Consider the following 13846-nt stretch of genomic DNA (forward strand, 5'->3'; position numbering starts at 1 on the left):
ACTTAAAATCGCAAATCGTCGAGAAAACACTCGTAGTTTTAGTTTTTTATTTGGTAGTCATAGTTCAAGGCCTTGTACAATGTCAACAGAAATTTTCCATTATCGTTCCTTTTTGTAGAAAGGATTCTTCGTAGTAAGTATTCGTCTCGTGAGTAAACAATCCCTTGTTTTCATTAGCGTTTTAAAAATGCCTGCGTAGCTTAGTGTGGAAGAAAAGGCGAGCAAAGGGATCAACCACAGGGAAAAAGTCGTACTTCCGTTATTTAAATTTGTACCTGTAATTTTACCATTCAAGACGAAAGGAGAAGGGCCGAAGGGGTTGGATTATTTCCAATACATAATTATTATTATTGAAAAATAATCAAATAAAATGAAAACAGCAGTACATTCACTAATCGACAGGGTGTCTGCAAAATCCGAAAGTCAAAATTTCGTACCTTTTTCGTATTTTTTTTCGTACGACAATAATATTCACTTTTCTTTAGTAGAAAAAAATCGGCGTGCAAAAATTTTTCAAACACAGTTTTTTTTTTAATTTTAAAAATCATTTCAAAATTCCGTACATTTTTCAAGTTTTTTGTTCTTTTGTAGGTAATTTTCCGATTTCGTGCCTTTTTTCGTAAATTCGTACCTACTTTTTTTGACCATCAGACACCCTGATCGAAACTGATTTTCGGACCCTTAATTTTCTTCTTCAATGTGAGTTGTAAAAATGTAACGTACTTCCCTCAAGGGAGGAGGGGTGTTATAATTTATCGGACTTGTAACTTGAATGTTTTCAATTTCATAAAGAACTAGAAAAAAAATGAGGGAATTCTGAAAGAAAAGCAATAAATGAATAACTGTTCAAGATTAAAATTTATCGAAGTCAAAAATTTATATTTTCAAAAAGAACCAGAAAAAATACTATTTTGAGAAAAATAACCATAAATTAAAAATTTGGAAATATAACTGACAGAAAAATTAAAATAGCAATTTTTCGCAATTTTTGCCAAAAAAAAGCAGGGACTTGAAACAGGACTTCATGTTTACATGCTGCCAGTAAAAATGAAACTTCAATGAAAGTTTATTGTCAATAAAACAGGACTAAACAGTTTCGTTTTTTTTTTTGCAACTTTGGAAGAAAATTGAAACTTTTTTACTTTTCTACAAGTTTGCCAAAAAGAGCAAGACTTTTTGAATGATTTTGACAAACATGAAACAGGACTTAATCAATTTTGGCCGAAATGCGAAATTCCTTGAAAGTTTAGCAAAAAGAAGACTAAAGAATACAAAAAAAAACAGATCTTTACTGAAAAATTTTGTAATAAATCGTTTTTTTTCAAGTTTGGCAAGTTTAAAAAAAGATTTTTTGAAATTTTTTTACAAAAACCAAGACTTGATTTTAAACAAAAAATAAAAAAAGCAAAACTAGCAATTTTGGCAACAAAAAAACAGCACTTTATTGGAAGTTTGGTAATAAATAAGACTTTTTTAATTAAGCTGTCATAAATAAAACAGGGATTTAATGCAAGTTTGTCAATAAAAAAGGCTGTAATTTATTTTTAATTTTTTGCTATAATATTTAATTATTTTGGCGTTTAAAAAAATGAAAAATTCTGAAAAATTGAGCTTTCATTTTTCGTTTGATTTTGATTAAATGACAAAATTGTTTGAAAATTCTGAAAAAAGGACTTTTTCCTGACTTTTTTGAAAAAAAGAACCCGTAGACAAAAAGACAAACTTTTTCCGACCTTCTGGATCCAAAGGACTGTTAAACACCCTGAAATTTTTTTTTTGGCAATTATGGCAAAAAAAAACAATTTTTTACAACTTCGTCAGAAAAACTCAACTTTTTAGCAATCTTCTGAAGAAAACATATAGGATTTTAAAGCAATTTTGGTAATAAACAACAAAATCTCTTCGAAATTTCAGCAAAACTTTTTTTTGCAGTTCTGGCAGAAATAATTTTTTTTGCAAGTGTGGCTCTTCTAATTTTGCAATTTTGGCAGAATAAAATCGAAAATGTTTAGAAATTTTAGATAAAAATCGACCTTGAAACCAAAAAATACGAAGTGAATGTCAGAAAATAATTTGATTTCATAGTAGTCGATTCGAAGAAATTTACGAGCCTCAAAATTCATATGTAAAAACAGTGAAAATTCGCTTGATACAAGATTTTTTTGGTTAAAAAAAAATTAAAGTAACAACTGTAGTCATACTTTAAGAAATGAGAGTTGAGATGGTTTAAGGAGGGAAAGGGAGGGGGTTAAATTCCCTTGGCTATGAAAATCAGCATTTCAGTAATTTCTGCACACTTTGATTTGATATTTTTTGACTCAAAAACCCCAAAAAACGAAAGAAGAAACCTTTAAAAATGATTTAGACCTCGGAGGCGACTGTAGAAGGGAGGGAGGAGGGGGGGTTAATTCTCAAAGTTATTTGTAACGGTAAAGATGCGCCTACTTGGAAAAAAACAAACAAGTACATATTTCAAATTTAGCTCAAAACACCTCGAAAATTGATTTTGACCCAAGGAGAAACTTCAAGTGAGGGTTTCGGGTTCGCCTCCAAAATTTTGAAAACCCCTGGTCATTTTTAAAATACTACTACGACTTGGTGATTTTTTCATTTTTTTCATCTCTCTTATTAGTCCGGCATAATTACAATAGGAATAATTTTGCACCCCCCCCCCCCTACCGATTTTATAAATTTTGTGGAAATTTCAAGTTTCAAAAATCTGCTGGAGGCTCCAAGAATTTTCAAAAAGTCGCTGGAGTCTCCCAAATGATCAGTAGTTCACTTAATAGCGTGGATTAAGTTGAAATTCTACGTGAATTTCGGATTTCCAACGTCATTTGATAAAATTTTGTGGAAATTTCAAGTTTCAAAAATCTGCTGGAGGCTCCAGAACTGCTCAAAACGGGTTGAAACCGTTTCCAATCGATTTGGCAGGTAGAAAATAGGGTTTAACTCAAATTTCAGCATTCTAGGTCAATTTGGTAAAATTTTGATTTTTTTCTCATTTTTGGGCTAAATTTGATTTTCAAAAATTCGCCAAAAATCGAAAATGCACTTTAGCATTTGAAATTTCGACTGGTGATGAATTTTTGCATGCTCTTTCGATGTAGCTTTGACCAGTTCAAAAAATTTTGTGTAATTCCAATGTGGGAAAGCAAAATTTGCGATTTCGGCTGACCTGCCAATCAAAATGACCGCCATTTTGTTAATAGGGGCAACTTTTTTTTTTAGACAAGTTTGATTTAAAATATTCTTTAGTAAAAGAGAGTGGGCAATGGGAAGATTCTGACCTACACAAATAATGCTATACACCGAAAATTTTCAAGTTTCTTTTCCATTCGAACAAAAATTATCGTTTTCTTTCACACTTATTCCACTGTATGCTTCTCATACTCGAAATCAGCGATAGCTTTACTATTAATCTAACAATCTTACCATTAATTTACGTTTCCACGATGGCGGCGTCGGCGCCACGAGATGCGTATAATTTAAGCCGGAAGTTCTCAATAAATTAGCGACTAGAATGGACGGTTCGTTCGCATCTTCGACCACAATCCAATGGAAATTTTGTACTAATCTTAAAGTATGAGATAATCTGCAAACAAACAAAACAAAAAAATTAACGTCAATTTTTCCACCAAAAAAACTTATTCTATTCGTTATGTTATCGTGTAAAAATTTACATCGGAATATTCCATTTGTATCCACTATACTCGCATCTTGTTTACATTATGTACTCACAATTTACAACAGCTGATTTTTGATCGGCTTTGTTTTCGATACTGGCGATGGGTGCTTTAACGGTTTAAGTTTAACAAAACGAGTCAGTCCTCAGTCGATACTTTCGTGTCATTCTATAAAGTCACGAGTTGATAGTGATAACAACTTCACGATGACTATACGACTCGAATTTACTCGTAGACCCGCATCACGACGAGTAAGCCATTTATGAAATTCGCTTCTTACCCAATCCCATCCAACAATCCCATCCAATAAGCCATCGTGAGTACTGCAAATTGTAGAAAAGAGAGCGAGAGACAGAGAGACTGAAGACTCGTTCTTTGAAGGACACAATATTCTAACATTTACCATCAGACGAATCATTCTGCCCTCTCTCCGAGGAGAAAAAAATCCTACACACAATGTTGCAAAAACACAAGCAAATGACCATAATAATATAACAATAATTGAATCGAGTCGATACCATGGATGCTTATTTCACACCTCGATGCAAATTAATAAGTTCGTCGACCTCGAAGAATTTCTTTCAACTGGTCTTCTCTCCATCTTACGAGAGTATTAATAATCAGTCATCTTTCATACACAACCATCCAATCAGTCTTTTTACTCTTCGGTAGTTTATTTTATGTAGATAGACAATACGTTCGTTAATTAGCTACAAATATTCGCTATTTCAAAGACGATCGTGGTGAAAGGAGGGAAGGAGGGGGTGCTAAATATATTTTCGACGTTTTTTTTACGACGTTGACGTGTCATCTGCAGGCCTCCGTTGGTTCTACATTACACACATAGCACAACCCTTTGTAAAAAGTCAAGGTCTCGACCTAATGATTCTCGTGTGCCTCGATAGTACATCTGTCCTTTTTCTGCATTTTTATAATGTTCCTCTTTCGGCAACGTAGTATGTAGTAGTACTAATCGTAATAGCGCGTACTAAAATTTTATTGCTCTACGTCTACATCAAGGTTTTTACAGCTGTTTGCGTCGGCGTCGTCGTCATCGTTGGAGGCGCCGCGATGCTACTGCAGTTGTAGGTTAGTGAGGTAAAATATATAACAATGTATGAAATATCTAAGTAGGTAAATGGTGACGATGGAGACAGGATCATTAGAGAGTAAATAGACCCAGGAGCCAGGATGACTTTAGGCTCTAAGTTCAAGTCTGCAGACTGCGGATAGATGCTTTTGTAATTTGGCGACGAACAGTCTGTTTTTACAAATTGGTATTTCCAATCCTTGAAACACTAATTACGTACATCGATTACTGTTAAGGTAAACCGATGGACTTTTATGAATGCAGCGTTATTTTTCAATACCAAAGAGCAACCACGACCTGGCACACATGTCGTAAAATTGACGATGCAGTCGATTTAGCAGCGATAAAGAAAACAGAAGGTATTGTAGTCGTGACATTTATGTAAGGCAGCTCAAGGAGTCAAGGCATAAATTGAAATATCGAATACTTAAAAATCAACAATAACCAAAATTCAAAGTTGGAAAAATTTTTAAAAGTTTGAACACATTTTAAAATACGATTAAAAAAAAAAAAAAACTGAATTACATATTTCACGTCGTATCCAGCGTAGATATCTATCTAGCACAACAACTTAACTCGTAACAATTTCCCAGATCAGAATAACGAAGTAAAAAAAAAAAAAAAATGAAAATGATACATAATTAAAGAAAATTACCAACTTGAAAAACTCGACGTCGATATTCGATAATATACACATGGTGAAGTATTTCGAAATTTTAACCCAGGAAAAAAAAAATTTCAACATTTTTCATTATATCGGCCATGAAATGAAAACTTGGAAAGAAACTTCGAACTAGCTGACGTCATCAAATGGGCTGAATGGTATAAGAAAAATATATCGTAGGAGCAATTTAATCAGCGTGCATTTTATACGTATAATTTTCAACCCTTATATATCGTCGCGACTTCGAGTCTGAATGAGTCATTGGATGTTAAATTCCCTTCTCTTTTTTCTCATTCTAGAGAGAAATGTCTGCTGAATCATCTCTGCTTATACGACTATAAGGTCGTTTCAAGTGTGCAAACACTCGTTTTACGAGGATGAAAAACTTGAAAGAGCATGTAAAAATACGTACATCACCAACCGAAATTTCAACAGCTAAAGTACATTTTTTGGTTTTTTGGCGAATTTCTGAAAATCAAATCGTTAAGAATTGACGTAAACAACACTGAAGTTTGGTATATTCCGAGTATTTTTGACCTCCTTAATCGATTGAGAACGCATTCGAACCATTTCGAGCAGTTCTGGAGCCTCCAGCAGATTTGTGTAAGTTGAAATTTCCACAAAATTGTACCCAATGAAGTCGTAGAAAGCTAAAATTCACCTTACACTCCAATTTCAACATGCTGAGTAGTATGGAGACGGTTTCAAGCAGTTCTGAAGCCTTTGGCCATATTTTGGAAATGTCAGATTTTCAAAAAGTGCCATAATAAACCTTCGAGAGTAACTTCAGCACGTATTTCCGCGATTGGTGCTTTTTAATGACCCACTTGATCAATTACACATCATTTTTTCAAAATCGATTTCAGTCAACTCTGAATCGAATACCTTTCCATCAATTTCACGATTAAAAAGTTGAACTATGTACTTTGGAACTTTTTGATAAAAAAGCGAGACTTTTTGACAATTTTTGGCAATATAAAGCAGAATTAACAATATTTTAACAGAAAGAAGTGCTTTTTAGCAATTCCTGAAAAAAAGCGAGACTTCTGCTCAATAAAAACGACAACTTTTGGCATTTTTTTTAAAAAGCGAAATTTTTTTAAAAATCGCAAGAATTTTTTCTAAAAGCAAAACTTAACAATTTTGACAAAAAATCAGCAGTTTAGGGAATTATCGGGAGAAGAAATTGCATTTTTTCGATTTTTTTTTCAAAAAGTGACTTATTTTGTGTCATTTAGGTTTTATAACGACACTTTTTTGTAATTTTTGGGAATTTTAGGTAAAAACAAATTGTTAAAAGGCTAAAATTTTTGGAAAAAAGCAAATACTTTGGACATTTTTTGGAAAAAAACAGAACTTTTTGAATTATTTTTCCACCAAAAAACGAGAATTTTAGACAATTTTCGGCAAAAAGCAACAACTTTGAACACTTTTTGGCAAAAAGTAAAACTTTTCGGATTTTTTGGCGCAAAAAATTGACAATTGTTGAATTTTTGACAATTTTTGGCAGTATAAAGCAAAATTGAAAATTTCAACATACCTAAATAAGTGCTTTTTAGCAATTCCTGGAAAAAAAGTGAGACTTCAGCACAATTTTATAAAAAAAAGAAATTTCGGAATATTTTGACAAAAAAACGACATTTTTTGGCAATTTTTTTAAAAAGCGAAATTTTTTTAGATATCGCCAGAATTTTGACAATTTTAGCAAAAATCAACAGTTTTTGGGAATTATTAGCGAAAAAATTTCATTTTTTAACATTTTTTTCAAAAAGTGAGACTAATTTTGCATCGCTTAGGTTTTATAAAGACACTTTCTTGTAATTTATGGGAATTTTAGGTAAAAACAGGCAGGCATTTTTGGAAAAAATGAACGATTTTGAACATTTTTGCGCAAAAAAACGAGATTTTTGAATTCTTGACAATTTTTGGCAGAAAGTAAGACTTATAATTTTAGTAATAGCGAATTTTTGGTAATCATTGGCAAACAAATAATGATACTTTTTCGCAATTCTTGTTGAAAGTAGAAGACTTTTTTTTCTTCAATTTTTCAGTCAAGAGCGAAACTTTTCAGCATTTTTTGGCAAAAAAGCGTCATTTTTTAGCAATTTTTTGGGGGAAAAAATGAACACAGGTTGGCAATTTTTTGCTAAGAAGCGACAAGTTTTAGCAAAAGACACAAACCTATTTGGCAATTTTGATGAAACGTTAGATTTATTGCTATTTTTGGCAAAAGACGAGACCAGTATTGCCAAGTTGAATTTTTTCTGTGCCAAAGGGAGCTAAAAAGTGTGTTAAATAATGTCAAAACGAGGATAAAAATAAGCTAGGTAAATTCAATTTTTATCAATTTTGAAGCGATCTTTGCCAGTCTTAGTTCGAATGTCAGTAATTTGACGAAAAATGATTTCATTTCAGCGATTTTGTGGACAATTCAAATGCTATATAATTACTAAATGTGCCAAACTTGGAAATAAGTTATGCCAAAAGAAATGCTAGCGGTTTTTAAACAAGAAATTTTGAGCTATACAAGTCCTTTTTTAAACACTTTACCCTATAAAATGCTTAGTTTTAGGTACTACAATTTTGAGTTTCATGTTGAATAAAAGAGAAAAAAATCGTACACAAAATTAATTAAAGAGACAAATTTCCTCAGGAAAAGTTTCATTTCAAAATATCTTCCAAAAATAAAAATTTTTATGCCAACAAGAATGTCAAATGTTGGATTCATTTTGAAGGTGCTAAGAATGTTTTTCTTGTGCCAAATCTAGCACAAAATATGCCAAATTGGCAACACTGGACGAGACTTTGGACATGTAACATGTAACCAATTAGAAAAAAAAAATTAAAAAAAAATATTTTCGCAAAACATTAATTTATTGATATTATTAGCATTTTTTCCTTTAAGACTATGAGAAAATTGAATTTTCGAAAATTGGTACAAAAAAAGTAACTTTAGTAATCGGAACGTAGAAAAAACCGACAACAAGCACAGAAAATTATTGAATTCTGATTTTTTCTCATTTTGGACCCGAATTTGATTTTCAAAAATTTACCAAAAAAAAAAAAAACTTAAATACTGGTTTTTGGTGAATTAAAAAAAATTTAAATTGGACTCATCTCTCATGAAAACAAACCAAAATTTGATCAATTTGGCACCAATGAACTCTGATTTACCATCTGCGTCATCTTTTTGATTGATTTAGGTTTTTTCAAAAACTGGAGAATCCAAAAATCCGCGTTGGAAGCTCCACAACAGTTCGAAACCTCGAAATCATTACCAATCGATTGGAGAGATCGAAAATTGGGTACACACCAAACACCCATTCATGTCAATATTTTGATCAAATTTTGATTCGCCAAAAATTGAAAAATCGATTTCAGAACCTGAAATTTTTGCAAATTGTATATTTAGAAGGGGGGGGGTCCTCTTTTGATTCCATTTTTTGCACCAGTTGGGATACTTCCCTTGTAAAGAACTGTTTTCGCATTGGCATGCAAAATATTATCAAACTTTCAGCGCATAAAGGCACCTGTACAATAATTATACGAATTACAAAAATTAATCTCGGTTAATAAGTGCATAAATTGATCTATTAAATGCTCAAACATTATAGAAGGTCATCTTTCATCGCTTTGGTTAATTTTGACCCTCGCTATCATCATTCCATACATAATTCCGCTAATAAGTCAATAATTATTTTCATCTCGCAGTAGATTTAAATCACGTATGTATATAAAAGTCGATTTGAGTGATTAGCTGACGATACGTCCCATTAACATACCACCTTGATATACGCGTATTACTCAATACGAAAATTACCTTATCATCAACCGCTTTTGGGGGGGGGGAGGGGGAGAGAGACTCGCCAAAATTTACACCTTTTGTGTAGTGAGCACGATCATAGATGGTAGATGGTAGACGAGACATACCTTTTTCTTAAACTAATCCCATTCCTCGTATCTCACCTAGCAGCTTTGCACCAGCACCAGCTGCAACCATATGTACAAGTACATAATAAATCATCGATTTATAAATGTACTGTACCTATTCTAAATACTCGTTGCTAGTTACACTCTCGACTCTCTCACTGTACCAATTTCCTTCTACACATTCCACGAATCGAAAACGTATACTTAAGAAGCAAACCGAGACGAACATTGCACAATTGCAAACACCATATAACAGCGATAAGGCATTTTCTCAACACACATTAACCTTGTACACGATCCCTAAAATGATAAAAATATCAAAAATCCGTGAAAATTCGAACGTATTCGATGCAATTCTATCATAATTACTGTACGGAAGAAGAATACAGCGTACGCTATACGATAAGTGTTCGAATACTTTCGCTGTTGTAGGTATTCTTAGAAAACAAAGTCATTAAAATACTTATGACATAAAATAGGTATTACAAGACGTTTACATGCCTGGTAAGTTCAGCCTTTTGAACAGGTCGTGCGTAAGTCGGCGTGACACCGTAAACAACTGGAAGATCTGGATCCCATACGGAACATTTCTCTCTCAAGTTATCAATCAAAGATTCTAGTTCGCTTTTCGTTTCTAAAAACTGAAACACGTAAAAAAAAACACACCAAAGAGTTAGAGAGAGAATATTAGGTATAAGACGAGAATACAGCGGCAGTCAAAAATATGTACCATACATGAAATCAAAACTCTCGCTCGTAAATCTCAAGAACATTTTACGTCATAAGATTAGATTCACGATATGTGAAGTACAGGGTGTTCCAGAATAACCTTTCACATTTGTTTTTTTTATTACTCTGAGAGAAAAATGTTTACAAAAATTCTTTTACAACCAAAATGAAGTAGAAATATGCCGTTTTTAGACCGTATATTTGAGTTTTCATTAAAAATGAAGTTTTAAAAATTTTTCCATCGAGATATTTTCCTTCATTTTTGACACATTCAACCGAACATTTTTTCAAATTATTGAACACTTCTCTTCCAATCAGTTGCGACTCATGAACCTAGAAGCTGTTTCAGAGTCCTAGATTTATCTCGATACACTTTTGACTTGGAATAACTCCATAAAAAAAATCGCAGGCTGAAAAGTCAGGGGATCAAGGTGGCCATTAAATTTCTGGTTCAACACGTCGACCATAACAAAATTATTTGATGACTGAAGTGCTCACGCGCTAAACATATGTGTACATCCCTGGTAGTTCCAACATGTTGGAAGGAAGTAAGTAACTCTATTACGTCGCGTCTGTCTTTTAGTTCGGAACAAGAAACTCGTTTAACATTTTGCCTTACCCCTCACTGTTACTGTTTCATTAAACACACATGGTCCCACTATACCGAATTTAGCCACGCCCAACCAAACAGTCAACTTGGCGGAGGTTTAGATGTTTCTCAAGTATTATCAACTGATTCTTTGTACACTAGAAGCGCACATTCCAATTATTCACTTCACCATTTAGATAAAAATGAGCTTCGTTACTGATGAATAAGGAGTAAAGAGTTACAGGAACCTTTATTTTTAAAAAAGGCCTTCACAGTAAAAGCACACTGTACAGCCATCTACTTCTCCAGGGCAAAAAATAACTATTGAAACATAATTCGGCATGCTTTGGCTACCTAGAACCGCCTTTACCATTCCCCTAGCTCCACTTGAACACAGATCAGTGGTTACCAAAATGTGAAAGGTTATTCTGGAACACCCTGTACATAATAATATGATGAAGTTGCATCTCGAGCATCAAGGTCAACCCTTATTAATAAAAAACCTCTCAATTTTTTGACATTCGATCTGGCGTGGCGGTCGCGAATAAATTCTCCCCCTCTCCCCTCTTCTGTTCCCACAGCATTTATACAGTATAAGGCGTCATGTGGACGGTATCAGAGCTTTGATATTCGATAAAAATACATTTTACATATTTTCACACGAGTAGATACGATTCTCTCCAATAAACCTACCTATACATGCATCATATGTATTATTTTATATAGGTACCGTATTGTTTCGCGGTTTCCATAAACAACGTTCGTTTTGACGATTACGAACTATATCTCCATAAAAGGGACCGACTACGATAAGATTTTTTATTACGATGACCTCACGATTTGATCGACTCCCTTTGCGGACAATTATGATTGACTAATGTAGAGTTGTTTCTCGAGTTCTTTAACCGCTTGGTACGTACGTAATTTTCAACTGGACGAAGATGGCGAAATGCTTTCAGCAGATGGAATTTTTTTTACGAGTCATTCGCGATTTCAAATTCGATTAAAATACGTATTAATAGCTCGTCGACGAGATGACCAAAAAAAATTACAGAACGTTATACGTCAAAAAACAGTATTTTTAGTTGATGTACAAGTACATACAACAAATTAAAGTAAATAATATGACATGACACGTGCAATTTGAAACCGGTTTAATGATTCGCAACCCGTTAACAACAATAGGTATGTATGTGTTGAATTTGTACAGAAGAAAAAGGTTATTGAACAACCTGTAACCAAAAAGTAAGTAAACAAAGCTTTTCTAATAGTGACGCATCGATTTGAGAGAGGAATTCTCAAATTTTGGCAACTCGAATTTATCAGGTACCTATTTGAAAAATTATTGCACAAGAAAAAAAGTAACTTTGGTAACCAAAAAAGATCAAAAAAACAATAGGTAATCAAAAAAGTGACAAAATGCGAGCAAAACAATTTAATAAAGAAAAAAAAGAACATAACGAATTGAAATATTTTGATTTTCAATTTTAAAAAGTTGGAACTATTTTGAAACCATTTTGAAAAATTGAGACTTTTTTTGACAATTTTTGGCAACAAAGTAACGATTTTTGTGATATCTGGCAAAAAATTCAATTTTTTGCCACTTGAAACGAGACTGGAAATTTTAACGATTGGAATGGTTTTCTGACAATTTCCGACGAAAAATCGAGACTTTTAGAACAATTTCTAAAAAAATTAAGATTTGGGAATTTTTGCAAAAAAAACAACCTATTTTTAGAAAAGTTCAAAAGCGAGAATTTTTTACAATTTTTAGTAAAAAGCAATCTTTTAGCACAAAGCAGGACTTTTTGGGAATTATTGGAAAAAAGTGATACTTTTCGGCAATTTCTTGCAAATACTTAAACGAGGCTTTTGAATAACTTGTTTGTAAAAAAAAAAGTCAAAATGCAAAAATTTAACAATTTTAGCAAGAATTATCAATTTTTGGGAATGAAAATAATATTAGCAAAGAAATTACACTTTTTCGCAATTTTTTTTCGAAAAAGATTTGTTTTCTTTGTGAAGTTTTGGCAATTTTAAGTAAAAAAGCGAGACTTTTTAATTGCTAAAAAGCTAGAATTTTTAGCAATAAGCTTTGAAAAAAAATGAATTTTTTGCAAAAAAAACAACAAAAATTTTCGACAATTTTTGGTAAAAAGAAAGGCTGAAAATTTTAGCAAAAGGTACAAATTTTTGACAATTGTTGGTAAAAAAAACTGTACTTTTTTGTAACCTATGTTGAAAAAGGGAATTTTTTTGCTCAATTTTTGGATTAAAAAGTGAGAAAGTGGGACTTGCGTAATTTTTAGGGGAATAAATTAATACTTTGTGGAATTTTTTGTTCAAAAATGCCAATTTTTAGCAAGCAATGAGACTATTTGAAAACTTTGACAAAAGGTGAGATTTTTCGTTATTTTTGGCAGAAAGGTAGACTTTGATAATTTTAGCAAAAGGCAGACTGTGTACGTATGCTTTCGCAAATTGTTCATTCATTGATATTATTAGCATTTCATGTTCTTCAAGTTGTTTGAAAAAAATAAAATTTTGATTTTTTTTTTTTGAAAAAATGACTTGGTTACTTACTATGAGCTCTGAATAGCTCAAAACATGAAAAAATTGTCTTAAATGCAAAAAAAAAAAAACAGTTGAATTGACCAAGAAATCTTTCAAAATCACTTACAACTGGATAAAATGTCATTATAATTTTTGGTAAAATTGCAAAACTGTGCACTGTGGTTAAAATATTTCCAAGAAAATTGTTCCAAGCATTGGAAAAAATTGGAAGGAACAGTTTACAACATCAAAACTCGAGATGCCCTTGAAAGTTGAATTTTGAATTCCGAATTATCATTAAAATTATGGAAAATATCGACGAAATTGTGTAAAAAATGTGTTAAGAATTAGGAAATGTCAAAAAAAAAAAAAAATGGAGAACATTACCCATAAAAACTTGTAAAATGTCATAAAAAAATTAAAATCGTGAGAAATAATAATAATATAAAAAAAAAAACAAACTCACAAATAGTAAAATTGACACCAAAGATTTTTGAAAATTCCTGCAGAAAAGTAAATAAAATTGGTTGAAATGGGCAACACTGATTCCTCAGCTGATATGAGAAATCAGTGTTACCAATTTCCAATTCCAAAGTTCAACCAGG

At 32.3% G+C, this 13846-nt stretch overlaps 1 protein-coding gene across 1 annotated transcript in view; it reads right to left on the bottom strand.

The window, feature by feature from the left end:
* The window catches only part of LOC135837387 (galactosylgalactosylxylosylprotein 3-beta-glucuronosyltransferase I-like), a 36874-nt gene that overhangs the window by 6620 nt on the left and 16408 nt on the right, over window positions 1–13846 (bottom strand). Inside the window, exons 4-5 of the mRNA XM_065352642.1 lie at window positions 9872–10011; window positions 3436–3595 (exon numbers count right to left, since the gene is read on the bottom strand). Of these exons, the coding sequence (XP_065208714.1) occupies window positions 3436–3595; window positions 9872–10011 (300 nt within the window). The remainder of the gene's footprint in view (window positions 1–3435; window positions 3596–9871; window positions 10012–13846) is intronic.

Source organism: Planococcus citri, chromosome 2, assembly GCF_950023065.1.
Source record: "Planococcus citri chromosome 2, ihPlaCitr1.1, whole genome shotgun sequence".
Taxonomy (NCBI): Eukaryota; Metazoa; Arthropoda; class Insecta; order Hemiptera; family Pseudococcidae; genus Planococcus; species Planococcus citri.